The following is a 24,802-nucleotide window of genomic DNA, read 5'->3' as shown; positions in this document are numbered from 1 at the left end:
CAGTGTGTCCCCTAGGGGGCTAGTGACTGTCACCTATTCCCACAAGCAGCACAGTGAGTAAGAATGTGGCTGTAAATAGTGCTGACCCGTGAAGTCACCGCGTTGATTAAATAAGATGATGCGTGTGGCACCCTCAGCATAGGACCGGGAACACAGGAAGAAAGTTCAGGAGCTGTTTGCTGTTAGCTGGCTGCTTGTTGTGCTTCACGGCTGCCTCTCTACCTGACTGCCTCACCCACGATCCACAGAGGCAGAGACTGAGTCCTTTATGTCATATTCCCAGTGACTAGCACAATGCCTGGGATAATACGCTAAGTGTATTGGAGAGACAGGTGATGGATTCTTGGGACCAGTGGGACCATGCCTTGGGCTCTGGGTTCTGTGACCTGTGTAGACCATCTGGCCATCATTGGGCTTCTTCCTGGGTAGGAACAACTACCATGCTCTCTATTCTGTCCTGCAGCTCCCCATAACTTTCCCTCCTCTCCTCCCTCCTCCTCCACACTAGGTACAGGCTGTCATCAGAGTTGCAGGGAGCCAGCCTGTCAGCAGGAGCTCAGACACTGCCCCTCCAGGGCCTCTGGCGCAGACTCTCCTCGCCTCCTTCAGCACAGGCTTCCTTGCCTGTCATACATGTCAGGCTGTGGCTCCAGCCTGTCTGGACACAGATGTGGCCACAGTCCCTCTACAGGCAGAGGGCAGTCATTGGCAGCCTTTCAGATCTGAGGAGTGGGTGGTGGTTCTGAAAAATGGAGACATCACTGAAAACCCAGCCCTTTGAAACAAGGGGACCAAAATGTTCATGAGGAGCTGGGGAGATAGCTCAGTTGGTAAAGGGTTTGCTTCATAAGCGTGAAGGCCTGAGTTCAATCGCCAGAATCCATATTAGAAAGCCAAGTGTGAGCCAGGCATGGTGGTACAAGCCTTTAATCCCAGCACGTGGGAGGCAGAGGCAGGTCAAATAATACCTGCTGTGTGCTTGGCTATATTAGGGGCACCACAGTCTAGTAGGGAACCAAATGATGATATTAGTATTTGGTAAATGCTAAAAGCATAGTATGCACAAAGAATATGGTAAAACCGGGCAGTGGTGGCGCACGCCTTTAATTCCAGCACCTGGGAGGCAGAGGCAGGTGAATCTCTGTGAGTTCAAGCCCAGCCTGGTGTACAGAGCTAGTTCCAGGACAGTCAGGACTACACAGAGAAACCCTGTCTGGAAAAACCAAAAAGAAAAGACAAACAAGCAAAAAGAATATGGTGGACCAGAAGGGTTCGGTCAGCCCAGTTTGGCTTAAGGAAGGTGTCTGAGAGGTAGACATGCTAGAGGCAGGCCTTGGAGAGTGAGTAGTTCATGGGAATTTTGCAGGAAGAGACTTCTGGGCAAGGGGAACAGTTACAGAAGACATGAGGTGTTAAGAGCCCAGTGGATTCTAGAAACTCTAATTATATAATTATAAAATATCCAGAGCTAAGGGGAAGGAAGGAAAGACAGGGATCTGAGAACTAGAGAGGTCGGAAGGAGATGGATTGCAAACACGTACACCAGACTGGAGGGCTGAAACTCGTCTTCCAGGGAGTCGCAGCTGGTGGGATATCACACCGGACTGCCAAGCACAAAGGAAACATGTCCATCAGATGACTGAGCCTGGTGTGCTGCTGGACTTCCCGACCCACTTAGACCTGCAGTTTGTTCCTGCTTCCTTCTGGACGTTCTGCAGATGGCAGCTTTGTCCAAGATGGCTCCAGCACTTCTAAGCCTGGATTGGCCAGCATTTTTTCCAAAAGAGCCAGACAACAGCTGTAGTTGGCTTTGGTAAATTTAGGCTGCATTTGGGCTAGATAGTCTCTGCCACATCTGTTTGGCTCTGCCATTGGAGCATGGAAGCAACCACAGACTATTGTATAAATGAATGGGTGTGGCCATGTTCCAATAAAACTTTATTTATGGGAACGGACAGCTAGTTTAGAGGCTATAGTTTGTCCAATCCCTTTCCTAGGATTTGTGATCTTTATAGAGAAAAATAAAGCTCCCACCTCCCCCAGTGTCCAAATACCTAGTCTTTTTTTATATATAAATTTTTAGCTTTATTTTAGACGTATGTGTGTTTTGACTGCATGTATATTACATGTGTACCTGATACCCTTGGAAGTCCGAAAAGGGAATCTGGTCCCCCTGGAACCGGAGTTATGGATAGCAGGTGTAAACTGCTATGTGGATGCTGCGAGGGGCCCTGCAAGAGCAACACGTGCCCTTAACTGCTGAGCCGGCTCTCCAGGCCCCTATTCTTTTTTTAACTTACGTTTGTTTGTTTGTTTGTTTAGAGTGTGTGTGTGTGTGTGTGTGTGTGTGTGTGTGTGTGTGTGTGCGCGCGCTCAACTAAGACCATCTGGGATGAAAAGCTGGATGTCCTTACAATAAAAAGGGACTGAAACACAAACATCCCCTGCCAAGTACCAATAAGAGAGAACTTGAACTGAGCATCTGAAGTTTCCAGTGATGTTGCAGCTCGAAACACACTGACACAGCCCTGGGGATCCGGGCCGGCCCTGTGTTGCTGATGAGCACCCTGCCTACCCTTTCCTCACAGGCAGTGTTTGCACCTCGGCAACTCTACTGCACCCAGTCAGAAAATCCTGTGCACTTTTTTACTCCTTCCTCTTGCACTACTCTACCTACCTAGGTGGCACCAGAGAGGGCAGAGTCCCTGGGGGCAGGGCTCAGGCTGAATGAAGTGGGTAGACACGGCTTCATTCTGCCCAGCCTCACCTTGAAGGAATGGTTGCTATGGTTTCCTTCCCTGGGGCCTTTGTCTCTACTACTCTGCTGCTCCAATGCCCTCCCTGGCATTCTTTGCCAGGCTCATGATTACTTGTCACTCAAAGCCCAACCCAGTTTAGTCATCATCTCCTTTCAAGAAATCTTTCCTGTGTGCCCAATTTGGTCTATAACCTTTGTGTCCAAAATACCGGCTCTGGAGACATATGTAGTTCCCTGTGATTGTTTCCTTGTCTCTACCATCAGCTTGTGAAAGAATGACCAGGACTACTTTACCTTTATGTTGTCAGCTAGCACTAGATCCACGTCCTAGGATCAGGTGGCCAGCAGTTGCTGGACAGAGATGTATTCTCCTGTTCCAGCTAGTCCTGAATAAGCTGTGGAGAAAGGAGCGTCATGTGGAATGTACTGGGGGTTGACACCTGCTGTCTGTCCCTTTGCCCCTGAGCTTGCCTTCCAAGGGTGTATGCCCACCTAAGCACCCTTCCTGCTTAGACTCTTACTTTCCCATGGAAGAGGGCAGCATAAGGCTGACAAGGCGTTTAGAAAGCATTTCTCTTCCTTGCTTAGACATATCCTAGGGTCTTATCGTGCGAGACCCTTCACGGCAGAGTTGCGGCGATTAGATCCTAAGCAATACCAGGTGGGTCTCAGAAACCTGCGTCCCTCTGTTTTGTGTACCCATCCTTCTCACTGCGGGTTCTCGAAAGGTGGTTCTGTGGGGTCTGGCTTTTCCCCTACTGGGTAAGTCTCATTTTCAGGCTAGGGGTGACGCAAAGTGACAGCTGAGTCTAACAGTCAGTGTTCTATGATGTCTGATCCAAGCCCTCAGTGCAAGGCTCTGCCTTCATGTGCTTTCCATGCTTTGCATCTTATTTCTAGAAGAAGGGCTAAAAGGCTGGCCACCCGCCAGACACACACACAAAGCTGAAGTGGATTAGTATTCTAATCCAGCCAGCTCACATGCAAAGGCACCTTTTCTATGTGGATACAAGGGGGTGGGAAGTGGCAGGAAGGAAGATCTACATGGGGTTTGCTGGTGCCCACACATAACCCATCACTCATTATGATAATATGACCCAGTCAACTTTCCTGTTGGCCTCTAGGCATAGGGTTGATGTTCTCAGCCTTAGAAAGTATTTAGGATTGGGCTGGTGCTGTGGCTCAGCAGGTAAAGGTGTTTGCCACCAATCCTGACTACCTGAGTTCTAATCCCAGGAACTGTCTTGGTGGAAGGAGAGAACTGACTCCTATAGGTTGTTCTCTGCTCTCCAAAAATGGGTTGTGATATTGGTGGTAGACACGCACACACACGCACTAAACGTATTTTTATGAAAGTGTTTTCTTCCTTCACTGTACCTCAGGCACACTGCTGAGCTGAAGAATCCTTTAGGAGGGTCCCATGATATCTTTCCTGGCTGCCAGGCTGACTGCGATGCCTCACCATGGTCCTGTCTCAGTGTATAAGCCAACAGATGGGCATGCTCCTGGCTCCTGACTTGCCATAGAGGCACTCAGGTCAGATTTACCTTCAGGTAGTGCCCTTCTAGGGCCCCAAGTCCCCCAAACCACTGGGCTCTTAGATCTAAGGAAAAAGAACAGGCAGGTCTCTACAACTTCCACCTCCTCCTTCCCTCGCACCTTCTCACGCACTCACACACCCTGCTGGAACCCGATCCTGAGGCTGCCTCCGTGCCCGGGTTCTGGCAGGGCTGGCGGGCTGGGGCCTGTTTGCTAGCGCTTGCGTCAGCCTGCCCTGCTACCCACTAGGCCAGGGCAAACAGGTCAGGCACCCCACATCCTTAATACCCTGACCAATCATTCCTCACCTGAAAAGCCACCAGGACACTAGCCAGGCCCCCTACCGGCACACTGGGATGGAGAGGAGCCCTGGGTACTCTTCTGGGTGTTATGTGAGATCCTACCACAGGCCACCTCAGAGTGGCACACACACACCGCCTTCAGTATCGCCCGCCCCCACGTTTCCTGTTGTGTGCCCTGGCTCAGCTTCCAAGGCCTCTCAGGCTCTGAGCCACCTCACAGGTGCCCAACAAAGTGCCAATGAGGACAGGTCCCCCTGGGGGAGCCCGGGAAGGTTTTCTAGAGGAAATATCAAATTTTCCAATTAAACAGAGAAGCAAGATTTGGAGACTAGAGGAGGGCCATGTGTTAAAAGCAGAGAGACAACACAGGTAAACGAGTGAGGACCGGTGTGACCAGGGAGCCACGGATGCAGGATGACCAGGCAGTGGTCTCGGGACTCAAGTACAGATGGGATGAAGGGGGACAGAATTTCCTCTGCTCTTCCTAAAAGTTCTAGGGATAAGATGTCTGTAGCTAAAGGGGGTAACATGGTCAGGAAGGTTTGTTGAGGGGCTGACGAGATGACACAGTGGGGGAAGGTGGTTGCCGTCAAACCCAGTAACCTGAGTTCAATCTCCAGGACCCACATGGTGGAAGGAGAGAACAGCTCCCGCAAGTCGTCCTCTGACCAATACACACGCACATGTGCACATACAAAACATACAAATAAAAGAAAAAATTATTTTTAAATATATTTTTATATGTATGAGTGTTGTCTGTATGTGTATCTGTGTGCCATATGTGTGCCTGGTGCCCGCTGAGGCCAGAAGAGGGCATCAAATGCCCTGGGATTGCAGTTACAGATAGTCGTGAGCTGCCGTGTGGGTACTGGGAACCGAACCTGGGTCCTCTGCAAGAGCAGCCGGTGCTCTTCATCACTGAGCCATCTCTCCAGCCCACAAACATAATTTTAAAACATTTTTTAGAAATCATTTTTAAAAGAAGAAAACATTGATTGATTTTGCTCCCATGAGGAAGACCTGTGGAGCAGGAAAAGAATCCACAGCATGAAGTCGGCACCAGCTCTGGTGGAGTAGGGGTTGGATAAGGAAACCAGACTTACAGATCGGTAAAGAGACTGGCAGAGTCTGGGAAGCAAGAGCTGATGAAGTTTCCATTTGATGGTCTTGGGTTTTCTCTGAAATAAGAGAGATTCTGCCCAAGGAAGCTGGGACCATCAGAGTTGTGGAGCATGTTTGGGAAAGCTGCTGAGCCAAGTCGAGGTTCAGGTCTATGAACTGGTAGTGTCTGCCTAGTGTGTATATGTATGTTCATCTATGTGGAGATGCATGTGCTTATCTGTGTGTAGATGCTCATGTGAGTGGTTATATGTGAGTATGTGTGTGTGTGTGTGTGTGTGTGTGTGTGTGTGTGTGTGTGTGTTCATCTATATGTAGATGTGTTCATGTGTATGTAACTCATCTGAATGTGTGTGTGTGTGTGTTCATGTGTTTGTATGTGTGTGCATCTGGATGTTCTGGATGAAGGGGGAACATTCTGGCTGAAATTCCTTGCTGGTCCTATATCATAATAAAAGGTACAAAGGTGTGGGGTTAGATCAATCTCTGGTTAGGTTTTGCCTCATTGAATGGAACAAAAAGATGAAGCAGAGGGAAGGGCATGTAGTCCTGAACAAGAAAGGCACTTAAGAGATGGATGTGGCCTCTGGCCAGGGAGATACAGACTAGAAATGTGTTTGGAAACCCAGGGGTCCAGGAGTAACAACACAGAGGAGAGAAGAAAATGGAATGTTAGGAGGGTGTGTGAAGAATGTTGGAGATGAATGTTTTCAGAGTGATGAAAGATTGAAAGATTCCGGCTCAGAAACTGAGCTGTGGAGTAGAAACAAGGGTGACTAGAACAAAGGAAGTTCTCTCGAAGCTTTTAGGACATTGGTGTTTCTAAAAATGATGAGCCAAGATTGAATTCACATGCAAGGTGATGCAGATGCTGAATCTTCACTGCACATGGCAGATTTGTAGGTGATTTATTGAGCCTGGTAAAAGTAGATTTAGGTGGTGATGATGGTGGTGGTGGTGGTGGTGGTGGTGGGATTGTTGTTGTTGCTGGTGGTGGTGGTGGTGGTGGTGGTGGGTGGTGGTATTGGTGATATGAAAGTTAAGAGTGTTAGCTGTGATTACTGTAACTTCCAGCATCCACCTTCTCTTCTGAGAGTTCTAAGGGAAGAACACACAACAATGTAGAGTGTACCATGCCCTGCTCCCATCTGAAGCTCTAGCCCTCTAACCAGGAGAGCCTGTGCACAGCTAAGGAACGAAGGCTGGAGGCTGAGCTGGCACAGGTTGAACTGAGGGATCGGTTGCACTGCCCTTGAATCTGTACAGCTAATGTCAGTGGTACAGAAAGGGGAAACCAAGATGTGTATGCGTACACACACACAGATGGACACATGCATGTGCACACCTAAGAAAGAGTGAAGAGCCATAGCATAGTCCTAAAGGAGACAGTCTGTTGATAGACTTGGAAATAGATAAAATGGATCCAATCTTTACACCAACCAAGATGGATCACATTTAAATGTGAAAAAGTGCAGAAAGACTCATGGATGGGTTTCTCTGTCACCTCGGGGTGAGGAAGACTTAGTCCTGAGCCTCAAAACCCAGAACAATAAAAAGATTTGACAGACTCTTGACTACATTTCTAAAGAAGAAGAAGAAGAAGAAGAAGAAGAAGAAGAAGAAGAAGAAGAAGAAGAAGAAGAAGAAGAAGAAGAAGAAGAAGAAAAGAAAACAAGAAAAATGCCACAAACGAACTGGAGGAAATGTAATTTTATCTCAGAGGGTTTATATATTTAATATGTAAAAAACTTCATGACTTAAAAAAATGAAAAGACTAATGCCTGTAGAAAGAAACACAAGAGGTTTAAACAAAGTTCACAGAAAACCACAAATGACCTTTTCATATATGAAATGATTAGGATCTTACTCATAACAACATGCAACCAGCTGGGGTGTGCAGACCTCTGACCCAGTGCCCTAGAGGCTGCATTTAAAAAGGCATGGCTAGAGCCAGGTGGTGGTGGTGCACGCCTTTAATTCCAGCACTCAGGAGGCAGAGGAAGGCAGATCTCTGTGAGTTCAAGGCCAGCCTGGTCTACAGAGCGAGATCCAGGACAGGCACCAAAACTACACAGAGAAACCCTGTGTCGAAACCCACCCCCACCCCCCAAAGTCATGGCTTGTAGCTTGAGTTTTCCTGCCTGGCCCACAGTCAGGACAAATCTCTCTCACCTGCCAGTCCCACAGCCGCTCAGACCCAACCAAGTAAACACAGAGACTTATATTGCTTACAAACTGTATGGCCGTGGCAGGCTTCTTGCTAACTGTTTTTATATCTTAAATTAATCCATTTCTATAAGTCTATACCTTGCCACATGGCTCATGGCTTACCGGCATCTTCACATGCTGTTTGTCATCGCGGCGGCTGGCAGTGTCTCTCTGACTCAGCCTTCCACTTCCCAGCTTTATTCTCCTCCTTGTCCCGCCTATACTTCCTGCCTGGCCACTGGCCAATCAGTGATTTATTTATTGACCAATCAGCAACACACTTGACATACAGACCATCCCACAGCACTGGCTAGCCGAGCAATGGTGGTATAATACACTTTTAATTTCAACACTTGGGAGGCAGAGGCAGGGGATCTCTGTGAGTTCAAGGCCAGTTTGGTCCACAAAAAGTGAGTTCCAGGACAGCCAGAGCTGTTACATAGAGAAACCCTGTCTCAGAAAAAGAAAAAGAAAAAAAGGAGAAGAAGAAAAAGTCCTGGTTCAGAGGTGAAGGCACTTGCCACACACACCTGGCACCCTGAGTTCAATCCTCAGAGCCCTGGGAAGGTGGAAGGAGAGAATCCACACCACAGGCTGTCCCCCGAAGGATGCATGTGCACACACAGAATGATAAATCAATGAATATTGAAAGAGAGCGGGGAGGAAGTAAGGTTAGAGTGGCATTGAGGGCCAGTGTGGTGGCATGTGTCTGTCACCCCAGCATTCAAGAGGCAGGAAGACTCCTGTGAGTGCATGGCCAAACTGGGCTGCATAGTGACTCCCCTAAACTACATAGCAAAACACTGTCTCAAAAAAAATGGGGGACTAGAAAGATGGCTTGGTGGTTTAGAGCACTGGCTGCTCTTCCAGAGGACCCAGGTCCTTCCCAGCACCCACATGGCAGTCCCGGGGAATCCAACACCATCTTCTGGCCTCTGTGAGCACCAAGCATACATGTGGTGCATAGACATACATGCAGACAAACACTTGGGCACATAAAATAATAAAATTATAAAAACCCCAAAGTAAGAAAATGACAGTGAGATAGCATTTCATTGCTATCAGAGTGGTAAAACTGAAGTTTAGCAATGTCCTCTTCCAGTACATCAGTTTGGGGGATGGAACTTTATATATTGCCAATGGGTGTCACAAAATGTCACAGTCTCTGTGGAGAACAGTTTGGCAATATGAAGCAACAGTACTCTGACACAGTTTGCTTTTAATTCAGCAGACCCCCTCCTGGGACTATTTATTGGCAAACAGAAAAGATACACGGGGCCAGGTGCGCTGGTAAACACCTGTTATCTCAAGAATCGGAAACAGGAGGGTTACAGGTTCCAGGCTAGCTGGGACACAGTGAGAAGATGTCTCCAAAAGAAAAGAAAAAAAACCATATGAAGCTGTTGATAGCAACTGCTGTTGGAATCTGTTTCATAAAACATAAGAAACAAAGAGACTGACTGCATTTTACATGATACATAATTGTCAAGGAGTATTATCCAGCATATGTTATGGGATGACACCAGGATATATTGTGGTTTTTTATTATTATTATAAAAATCAATAGGCTTGGCAGTGGTTGCACACGCCTTTAATTCCAGCACTCTGGAGGAGAGGCAGGAATATTTCTGAGAGTTCCAGGACAGCCTGGTCTACACAGAGAAACCCTGTCTCAAAAAACAAAAAAACAAACAAAAAAAATCAATAACAAAAAGCAAACAAACAAAACAATCAATAGTCCAAATGTGTATGATAAGTTACCTTTGGGAATAGAATGGCTTGTGTCAGTAACTCCAGCAGAAGCTGAGGCAAGTGTGAAGGAGGAAGAAGGAAAGGGGGGATAATGAAGAAAGAAAAGGAGGAGGAGGAAGAAGAGGAGGAGGAAGAAGGAAGGAGAGAGACAGAGACCAAGACAGAATGAACCATGAGGCATTAGAAGTGATACTAAGAGATCGGCACAGGTAAAAGCTGGCTTCTCTGAATATTTTGTTTTGTGAATTTAATTTGGGAACTATATAAAGCTTTATGACATCAAAAGATAAAATTCAACTAACAGGACAGGAAAGCAGCCCCTATAAAAAACAAAACGAAACAAAACCCAACTCATGAATTCAACTCATCTGAATTATTTCAAGTGGCAAAAGCACTTGTCGTGCTGTGTACAAGTGTTCCCTATGGAGAAAAAGATGCAGGGGGAGCTTAAGTGCTCTTAGATTTAGGGTGCATTTTAGAGTGCTGTAGAGTGAGTTGTAGAGTGAGTTGTAGAGTGTTTTAGAGTGAGTTGTAGAGTGTTTTAGAGTGAGTTGTAGTGTTTTAGAGTGAGTTGTAGTGTTTTAGAGTGAGTTGTAGAGTGAGTTGTAGAGTGTTTTAGAATGAGTTGTAGAGTGAGTTGTAGAGTGTTTTAGAGTGAGTTGTAGAGTGAGTTGTAGAGTGAGTTGTAGAGTGTTTTAGAGTGAGTTGTAGTGTTTTAGAGTGAGTTGTAGAGTGTTTTAGAGTGAGTTGTAGAATGAGTTGTAGAGTGAGTTGTAGAGTGAGTTGTAGAGTGTTTTAGAGTGAGTTGTAGTGTTTTAGAGTGAGTTGTAGAGTGAGTTGTAGAGTGTTTTAGAGTGAGTTGTAGAGTGAGTTGTAGAGTGTTTTAGAGTGAGTTGTAGTGTTTTAGAGTGAGTTGTAGAGTGAGTTGTAGAGTGTTTTAGAGTGAGTTGTAGAGTGAGTTGTAGAGTGTTTTAGAGTGAGTTGTAGAGTGAGTTTTTTTTTATTTTATAATTAAATTAATTTCACATATCAGCCACGGATTCCCCCATCCTCCCTCATCCCATTCCCCAGCCCTCCCTTCCCCCCCCAGATCCCCCCCCACTCCTACCTCCTCCAAGGCAAGGTCCCCCTGAGGAGTCAGCCCAGCCTGGCAGACTCAGCTGAGGCAGGTCCAGTCCCCTCCTCCCTACACCAAGGCTGAGCAAAGTGTCCCAGCATAGGCCCCAGGCTCCCAAAAGTCAGCCCATGCACCAAGGACAGGTCCTGGCTCCACTGCCTGGGGGCCTCCCAAACAGTTCAAGCTAATCAACTGTCTCACTTATCCAGAGGGCCTGGTCCAGTTCCATGGGGGCTCCTCAGCTATTGGTTCACAGTTCATGTGTTTCCACTAGTTTGGCTATTTGTCCCTGTGCTTCCTCCAACCATGGTCTCAACATCTCTCGCTCATACAATCCCTCCTCTCTCTCGCCGATTGGACTCCCAGAGCTCCACCTGGGGCTCGGCCGTGGATCTCAGCATCTGCTTCCATCAGACACTGGATGAGAGTTCTATCATGACAGCCAGGGTGTTCGGCTATCTGATCACCAGAGCAGGTCAGCTCAGGCACTCTCTCAACCATTGCCAGTAGTCTACAGTGGAGGTGTCTTTGTGGATTTCTGGGGACCTCTCTAGCTCTGCTTCTTCCTATTCCCCTGGGGTCTTCATTCATCATGGTATCTCCCTCCCCGTTCTCCCACTCTGCTCCTGATCCAGCTGGGACCTCCCGCTCCCCTAAGCTCTCTTTCCCCTGACCCTTGCCCTCCATTAACACACACACACACACACACACACACACACACACACACACACACACACACACCCCGCCTCCAGTTTGCTCATGTAGATCTCATCATCTATTTCTCTGTCGCTGGGCGATCCCTGTGTCTTTCCTAGGGTCCTCTTTACTAGGTAGCCTCCCTGGAGTTGTGAGTTGCAGTCTGGTTATCCTTTGCTTTATATCTAGTATCCAATTACGAGTGACTACATACCATGTTTGTTCTTCTGAGTCTGGGTTACCTCACTCAGGATGATTTTTTCTAGTTCCATCCATTTGCCCGCAAACCTCATGCTGTCATTGTTTTTCTCTGCTGAGTACTACTCCATCGTGTATATGTACCACATTTTCTTAATCCATTCTTCAGTTGATGGGCATCTAGGTTGTTTCCAGGTTCTGGCTATTACATATAGTGCTGCTATAAACATAGTTGAGCATGTGCCCTTGTGGTATGATTGAGCATTCCTTGGGTATTAGAGTGAGTTGTAGAGTGTTTTAGAGTGAGTTGTAGAGTGTTTTAGAGTGAGTTGTAGAGTGAGTTGTAGAGTGAGTTGTAGAGTGAGCAGGGCTGGAGAGATGGCTCAGTGGGTAAAGGTCCTTGCAGCCAACTAAAGACCTGAACTCAATCCCCAGGACCCACATGGTGGAAGGGAAGAGTCAACTTCTACAAGCTGTTCTCTGACACATACACAATTTAATTTTTTTTAAATTTAGCATGAGTAATGATGCTAGTACTATTCTGAAAATGTCGTGTGTGTGTGTGTGTGTGTGTGTGTGTGTTTGTGTGTGTGTTTGTGTTTGCCTGCATGTATATGCTAGGATAAAGCAACTCAATGTGTTGATGATACTAGAAAGGAGCTCAACTTAACAGCAAAGAGGCATCATGGGCTAGAGCGATGACTCATTGGTTAAGAACACACTGCTCTTGCAGAGAACCTGAGTTCAGTTTCCAGCTTCCACATTGAGTAGCTCACAGTTACCTGTAACTCCAGGTCCAGGGGATCCAACACTTCTGACTTCCATAAGCACCTGCACCCGCGTGCACAGACCCACACACGGACACACAAGCATACATGTAATTTTTTAAAAAAATAGTTTTACGAAAAAAGAGCCAAGCTGGGTGGGTACACACCTTTAATCCCAGCGTTTGTGTGGCAAAGGCAGGTGGATCTCTGTGAGCTTGAGGCCAGCTTGATCTATGTAGTGAGTTCCAGGACTACATAGTGAATTCAGAGCTACATAGTGAAACTCTGTCTCAAAAAAAAAAAAAAAAAAAAAAAAAAACCAGTGTGTGTTTGTATATGTATATATAGTCCAGTCCAGGCTGGGCTACATATTGAGGTAAGAAAGATAAGAAAATTAAATAAAATGAGAGAAGCACAGTATAAAATCAAATTAGGTCAATAAACATGAATTTTGTGTTATAAGAGTTGTATCTAAGTAAAATGGTTGAAATAGAAAGCAAGCACATTTCCTGTAAGTCTAAATTTTAATTGAGAATATCAGTACAAATGATTTTTTTGTTGTTCAAAAAGCTGTTTCCTGGTTTGGGGACAGTGAGCAACCTATAGGCACAGGAGAATCCTGGCACTGTGAGGGGGATCTCTCTGAATAATTTCCAGCACCTTGGGCGAATGATGGAGTCTAGATGGGACCAAGAAATGGACTGAATAAATCTGGGACATCTTCTGATGTAAGAAAGCCAGGTCTTTATCAGAGATTGCTGGATGCAGCCAATGACTTGGGAAAAGGTGTACCCAAGAATTCAGCAGCCAAACTGCAAAGGCCCTAGTGGCCAAAGACAGCTTGTTCTAAACATCAAAGAGAGTCATAATTACAGTGAATTGGCATTATCAAATATAATAAGATGTATAACTCCTTAATGATTTAAAGAGGGAAATAATCTCATTAGCCAGCTCTGAAAGGCACTAAAGAGTCATCTCACTGCCCTGAAAATTGGTAAATGAAGGGGAAAATCAGGCATTTTCTTTGTCTTTCCCATCTGCCTAGTTCCTGATGAATGCTGATAGACATTAATGAAAGCTACTTTCCAGCATCTAAAGAATGAGCGGGTCTAGGCACTGACCCAGAGACTGCTAAAGGCACCGTATGCAAGCCTTGTCAGCTCAATGCCACAGGGAGTGTCTGTGTGTCCCAGAGGTTTTCTTCTAGAGGACAGAACCTGAATCTGATGAAGCCTCCTGCTCTAGGCCCAGTTTACAGGCGGCAAATGACAAGAAACATGCCAAACAATATCTGGATGCAGTCAGGGAAAGAATATATCCTACAGACATGTTCCTATATGTTCTATAATGAAAACATACGTCTGTAGGACAAGTGACATGTTCTTCACCACAAATTGAAATGGAGAGAAAGGAACAAACCATGGATTTAAGAGATAAAGAGATCAGCGCAATGTGTGGACTGCACCTCCATCCAAATCTGAACAAACCCAACTATTGAACTAGCACCAGTGGGCAGGTTGATGCCCACTTGTAACCCCAGCACTCGGGAGGCAGAGGCAGGCGGCTTTCTGTGAGTTCATGGCCAGCCTGGTCTACAAAGTGAGATCCAGGACAGCCAGGGTTACATACAGAAACCCTGTCTCAAAAATAAATAAACAAATAATTTTTTTAATTAATGCTGGGATGTCAAGCATGGTGATACACTTGGGAAATGGAGGCTAAAGGACCAAGAATTCAAGTTTAGAGTACTAGCTGCTCTTCCAGGGGTCCTGAGTTCAATTCCTAGCACTCACATGGTGGCTCCCAAGCATCTATAACTGTGATCTAGTAGGATCAGATGCCCCCTTCTGGTGTGCAGACAAGCATGCAGACAAAACACCTATATGCATAAAATTCATAGGTAAATAAATATTTTTTTAAAAAAGAATCCAAGACCAGCAAAAGCTATATGAGACACTCTCCCAACCAATTTATACATATGGAGAGAAAGTTAATGGTAAACTATTTTGTGATGAAATGGCATCATTTCTAGGAATTTTCAAACAGAAACAGAAAAAAGTAGATGGTTGATTGTTGTTCGAATCTTCAATGTCTTTTAATAAAAAAAATCCAGAGCCAGGTATCAGGGTGAAAGCTGAAAGATCAGAGAAGCAGAACAGCTAGCCACTAGTTCTTACCTCTACGAAATCCTCAGCCTAGAAAGAGTGAGTTCCTGTTTCCTCATGTCTTATAGACCTTTCTCTGCCTTGCCATATTACTTCCTGGGATTAAAGGCCTAAGATCTCAAGTGCTGGGGTTAAAGGTGTGTGCCACCACTGCCTGGCTCTGTGTCTAATCTAGTGGCTGGCTCTGTCCTCTGATCCTCAGGCAACTTTATTAGGGTACACAATAGATCACCAAAGCTGATGATTGCCGAGTCAAGGTGATCGGTCCTGATGGGTCCGTGGGAAGCTCGCTGTACTGATTGCTACTGCTCTTATTATTTTGAGTTTTTCCTACTTTTATATGCATGAAACTTTTATAATGAAACAGTTTAAAATAGGTCTGGAAGAAAACTACAGGCAAACTAAGGAATACTGATGGAGAAATAGTCTTCCTCAAGGATGAGCCCCTGATTGGCTATCTAATGCCAAGTGGTTAGCCCTGAAATCATATACATATAGGCAACACTAAACAGACGGAGCAGGTTGTATTTATATACTTAGGCATGTGTATGTGTGTGTGTGTGTGTGTGTGTGTGTGTGTGTGTGTGTAAAACAATAACAATTAGAAAGAGGCTTTAATTTTGAGAGGGAGCTAGGGGGTACTTGGGAGGAATTAGAGGGAGGAAGGGGCAGAGAAAAATGTAATGTTTTATTTAAAAAAAAAAATCTAGGTCTGGGAACTTGGTGTGGTGGGTCATGCTTATAATCCCAGAAGTGGAAGCTGTAAGGTCAGGAGTTCCAGGCTAGTCTTGGCTACGTGAGACCCTGCCTCAAAAAGACAAAAGATCACAAAGATCTAAACTGGTCCAGCAGAGAAAGACCGTGGTGCTTAGCTCCTAATGCAATGTCTGTGTCACCCCCCTTCTCCCGAGGCTCAGGAATCACTGGGAAGGAGGGGTTGGGAAGAGTCTGAGAGCCAGAGGCAGTGGGTGACTGCAGGGAACAGGTTTGCCAGACACGGCAGGGCAGCAGCACACGTGAACTCACAGTGGTGTGACAGCGTGCACAGACCTGAGCAAGCGCGAGCCAGATTCTGTCCCAGCATGGAGAGGGCACGGGGCACCAGGTCCCACTCCTGGCTGAGGAGCTATTGATAACTGATAACTCCCAGGAGGGAGTTGGTTTTATTTAAAGACATTGCTCCTGGTAGACAGACCGTGCTCCCTTGGAAGGCCTCACATCCGAGAGAATGCAACGTGTACTTGATGGGTTAAAAAAAAAAAAAAAAAAAAAAAAGTACAAGGTTGGGTGGGTAGGGAACTTGGGGAGGAGTTGAATCTGGGAGGAACTGGGGGAGAGGTGAATATGTACAAATTCTCAAAGAACTAATTAAAAAACAAGAGGGGAAGAAGATGGGTCAGTGAGATGGCTCAGTGGATAAAGGTACCGGCCACCAAGCCTGAAGACTTGCGTTCTACCCCTGGGACCCACGGGGTGGAAGGAGAGAACAAATCCTACAAGCTGTTCTCTGACCTCCACACGCATGCAGACACACGATAGATAGACAGACAGACAGACAGACAGACAGACAGACAGACAGATAGATAGATAGATAGATAGATAGATAGATAGATAGATAGATAGATAAAATTAATGTAAGAATTAAAAAAAGATAAATTAGCTGGGCAGTGGTGGTGTACACCTTTAATCCCAGCACTGGGGAGGCAGGCAGGCAGATCTCTGAGTTCAAGGCCATCCTGGTCTACAGAGCGAGTTCCAGGGTAGCCAGGACTACATAGAGATACCGTGTTGCAAAAAGAAAAATCAGGGCTGAGGATGTAGCTTATTGATAGAGTACTTGTCTGCCAGACACGAAGACCTGGTTTGTACCCACAGCATAACAAGAAAAAAAAATTAAGTTTAAGAGTATATCCACTGCAAGGGGAGGGGCCCTGCTTGTAAAGGGGTGCAGCCACCCCGCAGCGAGAAACCCTAGAGGAGCTGGCTCATTTTTTTGAAGGGATATAAAAATAGGCTACAGAGTGAGCATCTGAAACACGAAGGCCCAGTAAAAGGATGAGACGGAGTGGCAGGTGTTTGAAAACATCATAAAAGCAGGAAAGGAGTAGGTTACAGTCAGAAAACGGACAGTTTTTATGAGGCCTTATCTGGCCCATTTAATGGATTTTCCACAGTCTGTCCTGTGAACTTTTTTTGACTCTTTATTAATTTGGAAACTCCTGCTTTCCTTGGTCACATTTTCATTTGTCCCTTCTTTTCTGTTTCACTTTTAGGGACTAAAATGGGTCACGTTATCAACAGCTTCCAGGTTTTGTAAATGGACCCAGTCTCTCTGAGTTAGGAGAAAGAAGTCTACAAAATTGTATGTGCAAGGGAGCATCAGTTTTGACATGTGCCGAAAGGGGTAATTGTGTCTGTGGTACAGGATAGGGGTACATGTGTGCTTGCCTGCACGTTTCCCCAAATTAGCACATATTACAAGTCACAAAAAAAGCCATTTTAAAACCATTTTCATAATTTCAGAGGCTGAGGAGGTGGTCGGTTGGTAAAGTGTTTGTGCAGACCTGAGGACCTGACTTTGCATCCTCAGCACAGCCAAAAAACCTGAAGCAGCATACCTGTCAATCATCCCCTTGTGTCTGTCCTCCCGTTGTGTCTGTCCTCCCGTTGTGTCTGTCTGTCATCCCTGAACTGGGAAGGCAGGTGGGTGGATCTCCAGGGCTAGTATCTCCAGGTTCATGGGTGGAGAACCATGGAGGAGGACAGCCAGTGTCAGCCTCTGACCCCACAAATGTATGTGTGTGTTCATGTAACACAACACACACACACACACACACACACACACACACACACGCAGAGCTGCTCCTTCATTACTGGACCTACACCACTCATATAAAACAAGAGGCAAAAATAAATCACATAGGAAAAAAATATGGTGGTTTATTTTTTGGTTTCTTGGTTGGTTTTTTTTTTTTTTTTTTCCCCCGAGAGAGGGTTTCTCTGTGTAGCTTTGGCACCTTTCCTGGAACTCACTCTATAGCCCATCTGGCCTCGAACTCACAGAGATCCGCCTGCCTCTGCCTCCCGAGTGCTGGGATTAAAAGTGTTCGCCACCACCGCTCAGCCTGAAAAAAAAATTGTTTTAAAAAAAATTAAACTATGGTATTTCTGGGTGGGTGGTGCACTTGGGAGGCAAAGAATCTCTGTAAGATCAAGGCCAGTCAGGGCTACACAGTAGGAACCTATCTTTAAAAAAAAAAAAAAAAAAAAAAGTTATTTTTATTTATGTGTGCATGTTATGAATGTGGTGGGGGTACCTGTGAAGGCCAGAAGAGGGTCCCAGATGCCCTGAAGCTAGAGTTACAGGTGGTTGTGAGCCCCCTGGTGTGAGTGCTGGAAACTGAACTTGGGTCCTCTGGAAAAGCAGCAAGCTCTCTTCACCATTAAGCTTGTCTCTCCAGCCCTCCAAATATGGTGTTCTTCAGAGTAGAACTGATAAGAAAGTTGTGATGATCTGGGGGACAAATGGGAAAAGGAAGAGAAGGGGGGAAATGCATGCAGGTCACTAGGGCAGATCTGAGGTTTTATTAGCATATGGCACCCTGTACATACTGGGAAGTAGATAAAATCCCGTCCAAGCTTGACTCTGGAACGTTACAAAAATTCGGTAGGATCTGTCCTGAGACAGAGGGAGACAGTGTGTGCATCCAGAGACCTGTTCCCATTGCTGTTTCTCGTAGACCTTGGCCAAATGCTTGCCTTCAGTAAAGCTTCAAATATGCTATCAATTTACTTGGATTTTATATGTGAGAAATTGAACAAAGGAAAGTGCTGACTCCTGCTGGGACCTGCAAGTCTGAAGGAGAGTGTTGTAGGCAGACCGTCATGGCCGTGAGTGTGGTGTGGCCATCTTCGTAATTGTGGCGGAGAGCGCAGGACTGAGTGTTTCCCGTCCCTTTCAAGTTCATGTCAACGTCTCTAATATTAGGCCTCTGAGTGACTGACTAGCTTATTCCTCCTGGGATGGTGGGATAATGGAGTTAGTAGTGATGGGGGTGAGAAATGGATGCTTAAGGTTACAGGTTGTGAAGAGGGGAATGGTCTAGCTTCTGGGCGGTATGGGGAGGGCATGCTTTCCTGTAGCCTCAGCTGCGCTGTGAGCTAACTGGGGTTGAGTCAGAAGCAAAGGTTTGTGGGTCACTGAAGGCCTAGGCCTCCACGTGGTCCCTCTTGATCAGGAGGGCCCACAGCGGGATTCCCAGCCCAGTCAGTGTGCTGTCCACCTCCAAGGCTGCCAGCCTGTGCGGGGTCTCAAACCAGGGTGCTCGGTTCCTTGTGAAGTGTCCTCCAGGCTTCTCCAAAGAGCTTAACTCCTGTGGCATTGTCCATTGTCCCCACTTCCCCTTACAATTCTTGTCACATGTACAGTCATCCCCAAGCCTCAGCCTGCCCTGCTCAAGAAGAGGAGTATTTTGCCATTTCCTCCTCCCAGCTCAGCATCCCTCCATCCGTCCGTCCGTCCGTCCCTCCCTCCCTCCCTTCCTCCCTCACCCCCTCTCTCCCCTCCCCTCTCTCCTCCTTTCCTTTCTATCTTTCCTGTGAGCCCAAGTGAAACGCCTTAAACTGTTAACCACTTCCCCACCTCCATAGGAACTTAGGGTCCACCAACAAGTGCACCCCAGTTCTAGCTAATCTGACCTCTCCTCTCAGCCCTGCACCCTAATCACAGACTCGGCTTTTTCTTTCTCTTTTTCGAGCACAGTTCTCGCTCCCATACTTTCCCCACTTTGCTGTGTCACTGTGAATCTGCCTTCCTCCTCACCCTGGGTGGTCTGACTCCCAGAATCCTCTCCAGCATTCTGTCTCCCCGTAGTACCGGCTGGATTTTTGGATACTTTTGTCCTCCGCTGGCACTGTCTTATCCCCATGTTCCCAGATTGGAGGAACATAGTGGGCAGCAGAGTGGAGATGGATGCCTGGATAACCTTCCAGAGAGCTTCCAGCTCTCGGACATTAATCCTTGCTGAGCAGACCTTGTCCCTCCACTCCCGCAGCCAAATAAAGACTAACCAGGCCTGCTTTCCAGACTCAAGTTCTACTCAATAAAATCAGCAACTACCCAGTTAAAAGGTTGGGGAGGTGGGGGGCGGGTGGACTGGAATGTGGAGGGTGCTTCACAGACCCATCACCAAGGCTATGTACCCAGAGCCAACCAGCACTTTTTGGTGTGTTCCAGGTTCTCCAAGCCAGCACCCATGTTCCTGGATGACTCCTTTCGCAAGTGGGCTAGGATCCGGGAGTTCGTGCCACCTTTTGGAATCAAAGGTCAAGGTATGTTGGGAACCCTTTAAACATTAAACACCCCATTTTCCCATGGTATTTCCCTATACTTCAAGACAGGATTGTGTCTTTAGAAGTTCCGCACTGGGGGCTGGTGAGATGGTTCAATGGGTGAAGGTATTTGCTACCTAGTAAGTCCAATGTCTGCCATCCACATGGTGGAAAGGGGAGCCAGTCATAATAAATTGTTCTCTGACTCCATGGTACCCATTTGTAAGTGAGTGTGCACATGTGCACACACACAAATAAGTGTGTATGTGTGTGTGAGAGAGAGAGAGACAGACAAACAGACAAACAGACAGACAGACTGTGGTGCAGTGCATACCTTTATACCTTTAATCACAGAGGCAGAGGAGGCTGATCTCTGAGTTCGAGGCCAGCCTGGTCTACAGAGTGAGTTCCAGGACAGCCAGGGCTACATAATGAGACCCTGTCTCAAAATAAACAAAACAGTTCTCTGCTGGAGATTGTTGTGCACTGGCCAGAGCTGGCTCTGCTACAGTGATGTGTGTATACAGTCCCTTTGTTCAAAGCTCTAGTCTAGTGAAGGAGCAGGGGCCAGATCCGGCACCATGAGATTGCAGAAGAGATGCTCTAGGGACATTGCCATAGTGCTGCGGCTACATGGAAAAGTTCCTGGAGACCACATAAACACACACACACACACACACACACACACACACACACACACACACACACGGCTCCTGTAATCCCTGCCCAAGATCTTTCATGCTGACTTGGCCTCCCTCTAATTGTCCTTTTTCTGCCCCAAGCTAGCTTTTCTCTCTCTCCACTTTCCCTTCCACACAGCCCTGCTTCTCTGTCAAGTGCCTGGCTGCTTCCTGGCTTGGTGGGAGGGTCAGGTAGGGCGTCAGATCCCTCCACTTACTTCTGACTAGCTGTGACCTTGCACAGCTTTCTTAACCTGTCTGCGCTTTGGTCTTTTTGTCAGCTAAATAGAAACGGTGCCGTGTTACAAGGTTACAGTCAGAATTAAGAAGGGAACTGATACAGGGTGCTAACATTTGGCCGGGAGACTTAGCCCTCTACTCTGCTAGCCCAGTCCTCCCTGGGAAGAAGACAAAAGCCAGCAAACATACTGTTGAACTGGGCCTCTGACCTCAAGCCTCCAGTGGGCACATCCAATGGGTTAGTTTAAGCCATGTGTAGACTCCCTTCCTCCATGCTTGTATCCAGGCAGATGACTCCTTCCTCCTGAATCCTCACTCAGGACTGACTGTGTAGCTCCAAAGGCCAGCGAAGGCCATTAGCGTCCTCAGCCAACGAGGAGAGAGCAGCTCCTCACCCGTGCCTTTCTGTCAAAGGTCCCGTCACAGAAAGCAAAGCCCCGTCTGTGCCCCTGTCCTTGTCACTGATAGTGATGAGCTCTTCCTCTGAGGCAGATTTGGAGGTGAGACAAGAAGGGAATGAGAGGTGTCCCCACTTGAAGGTGTATCTGGAGGCACTTAGTGTAGAACCTTAATAAAGGTTTGCTCCTCGGCCCTCTCCCATGGAGCCTCTGGAGAGCCTGCCCAGGCCCAGGCCCGCCTCTGTGGGATGTAAAGGATACTTTCCGGTCAATCACGTGACCCCTTGCTGTACCCAAAGGTGTGTGTGTGTGTGTGTGTTTCTGAGACAGTCTCACCATGTAGCCTTAACTGACCAAAAACTTAGAGAAATCCACCTGCCTCTGCCTCCTGTGTATTGGGATGAAAAGTATGTGTGCCACCATGCCCAGTTTACCCCCTTTTGAAGGAATTATGTGAGGGCTGAGGTGTAGCTCAGTAGTAGAGTGCTGACATATCATATGTAAGGCTCTAGGTTCAATCCCTACCACAACAAAACCAAACAAAACAAAAAGACAAAAGGTTTTGTGGTTTTGTTTTTTTTTATTTTTTTTATTTTGGAGTCTTCATTACATGAAATGTCTCAAACACCCAAAAAATAATGTTAGAATAATACAATGAAGGGCTAGTGGTAGAGCTGAATTGATAGAGTGTTTACCTGACATGCATATATTTGACCCCAGGACCACATATAACTAGGCATGGTGGCTCATGCCTGAAATCCTAGAGCTCGGGAGGTGAAGGCAGAAGAGTCACAAGTTCAAGGTCACTTTCAGCCACAAATGAAGGTTGAGGCTGATTCATAAGACCATGTCTCAAAATTAATAAAATATTGTAATGGGCACCATGCACTGTCTTCCTAATGTATAAAATAAAGCATGGTGGGGCTAGAGAATGGCTCAGAGGTTAAGAGCACTGGCTGCTCTTCCAGAGGACCCGGGTTCAATTCCCAGCACCCACATGGCAGCTCACAACTGTCTGTAACCCCAGTCCTAGGGCATCCCAGGCCCTGTTCTGGCCCCCATGGGCACCAGACACACAGAGGGTATACAAAACACCTATATATGAAAAGAAATAAAGCCAGAGCTGCAGAGAGCTTCTGGTTGCTCCCCGCCCACTGCCCCTCCCCAGCACCACTGTCCTTGATCAGATCTTGGCATTTAGTGTTTCTTTGTCTTGATTTTTATTTTTGTGACATATTTACATATCCATTAAACATAAACCAATTTTTCTTTATGGGGCATGGTAGTGAGTGCCTTTAATCCCAGTACTGGGGTTGGGGGAGCAGAGGCAGGCTGATCTCTGAGTTTTAGGCCTTTAGACTTTATCTCAAAAAAAAAAAAAAGTATGTATCTGTGTGTGTGTTTGTGTGTTGATTTTTTTAAGTGTTTAAAATTCTCATGTATCATATATGTGTGTATGTGTGTATGTTCTTTAGAATGATATTTTGCATATATACTTTAGCTTTATCTGTGTTGGTACATGTAGCTATACATCATTGATGGGTTTTTGTTGTTTGCCACATAGTAGTTCATGTTCCACATGTCCTTTTCCTTTTTGGTGGATGTTTCAGCTGCCTCTAGCACTTTGCAATTGTGTGTTGAAGATTCTCGAGCGTGTCTCCTTGTGTGAACATTTCAGTGCCGTGCCCTTGGAGGATAGCCTCAGGGTTCTGTCTGTACGCCGCACCCTTATTTTCTTACAAAGATGCTTTCTGTCGTGGTAGTACCAAGCTGCTTGTCTACAGACCTTTATATATCTCGCATCTCCCCAACAACTGAGCTAAGCAGGGCTTGCTATGTTTTTTTCAGAGGCAAGGGAATGAGTTCAAAGGAAGGTGGCCGTTTGCGGCAGGTCACAGAGTGTTGAGTAGCAGAACCAGATCTGACGGAGCCAACAGCTTCTTCTCCATTACAGTATAAAGTTCTCACTGAGCCAGAGTCTAAAAGAGGGTGGTCATCCAAAGGCCAAGGAGATGAGTCGTGGTTCAGGCCCCGAGAGCAAAGGTCTCAGGGTCCTGGCTGAGAGGGGTCCTGGCGGGCAGATGCCTGGCTGCAGGGTGTGATGGGTGAGGAAGAAGAGGCAGCCTGGCAAAGAGCAGGGTCGGGATGGGCAGTGCAGAGTGGGGTAAAGTGAGCAGGCTGTACGATCTACTGGAGTGAACTCTTCAGCCATTGGTTGTCTGACTTGTTTCCTGGACTCTGCTCCATGAGACACAATGGTAAAACATGGTCTGTCTCCATCTAGAGATTCCCATTCCAAACAAGGCTCTGATATGTCCTAGGGTCTAACTATGGGGAAAACAGATGAGTCTCGAAGGAAGGTGAAGGGTCGTGGGAGGAAGGTACATGCTGGGGTGAGAGCCTGGCTCCCAGCAGGGCTAGATCTGCCTCCTTCCCTACCTCTGTCTCCTGGCTCAAGGGAAAAGTGAAAGCAGAGGTCTAGCCCAGCCTTGTGCCCGCAGCTCCCTCCACCCACCCCCACTTCCGCTCTGTCCCACTCCTAGGCCTCCCAGGATGATTACTAGCAAATGTATTCTGGGAATTTAAGAGACCCGCTAACAGTAACCTTCCTCCTCTGTCCACAGACAATCTGATCAAAGCCATCTTGTCAGTCACCAAAGAGTACCGCCTGACCCCTGCCTTGGACAGGTGAGCCCGCCCCCTTCCCCAGGCTCTTGGCCGGGTTTGGACAGGGGCTCTCCACACCTCCCCGTGCACACACAGTACACACGGTGTGGGTAGAGTGTATGAGCAGGACAGCTCTTCTGGACGGGCACCTGCCGAGTACAGCACTTGGCAAGGCTTCTCAGTCCTCACACATCCGTGGTTTGGGAACAAGAACTGAAGGGGATGGGGTGCCAGAGGCAGCTGACAGGGACAGAGCTTGAGTCCAAGGTAACGACAGCTCTGAAGCCCTGGAGGGAACGCCTCCGGTCAGGGTAGGAGACAAGACATCAAGTGAGCAAGGCCATCAGTGGCTATCGGAGCCTAGAGGCCTGAGTTGAAATTAAGCCCGGTCTTAAGTCCTGAAGCGCCCAGCTTCGTTTCCCTGCCCTTGCTCTTCTGAGAGATCTTCAAGCTTCCCTCGCTGTCCTCTAAGGCCACCAAGCCTCCCTCACCTCTGCCTAGAACCCAGTCTTACCAGAGCCCCCTCCTTGCTTCCTGGGCCGCTCCCCAAACCTCCCCTTAGAAGTGTCAGACCCAGCAGGTGTCGAGTGTCCCAGGGTCCAGCTCCTGAGGTGTGGCACTGGCCTCCTTCCGGAGTGCTGCCTGGACCTGACCAAAGTTACAGTAGAGTCGAGGGCAGCGAGACAAAGGGGAACAGCGGGGGACCACCTTCACAGACCTCTGCTCTCTCTCCCCCAGCCTCCACTGCCGCCGCTGCATCATTGTGGGCAACGGAGGGGTCCTTGCCAACAAGTCTCTGGGGTCACGAATTGACGACTATGACATCGTGGTCAGGTGAGCTCCCCTGAACAACACCTTGGGCACA

General features: G+C 47.1%; 1 protein-coding gene across 2 annotated transcripts in view; it reads left to right on the top strand.

Moving 5' to 3' along the window:
* Window positions 1-24,802, top strand: part of St3gal3 (ST3 beta-galactoside alpha-2,3-sialyltransferase 3) — a 224,744-nt gene that overhangs the window by 174,030 nt on the left and 25,912 nt on the right. For both annotated transcript variants that reach the window (XM_059254844.1, XM_059254845.1), the window contains exons 6-8: window positions 19,858-19,952; window positions 23,895-23,958; window positions 24,676-24,771. In XM_059254844.1, coding sequence (XP_059110827.1) covers window positions 19,858-19,952; window positions 23,895-23,958; window positions 24,676-24,771 — 255 coding nt within the window. The remainder of the gene's footprint in view (window positions 1-19,857; window positions 19,953-23,894; window positions 23,959-24,675; window positions 24,772-24,802) is intronic.

This window comes from Peromyscus eremicus, chromosome 2, assembly GCF_949786415.1.
Source record: "Peromyscus eremicus chromosome 2, PerEre_H2_v1, whole genome shotgun sequence".
In the NCBI taxonomy this organism is placed as follows: domain Eukaryota; kingdom Metazoa; phylum Chordata; class Mammalia; order Rodentia; family Cricetidae; genus Peromyscus; species Peromyscus eremicus.
Note: the sequence above shows the minus strand (reverse complement) of the source record. Positions and strands in the feature narration are given on the sequence as shown.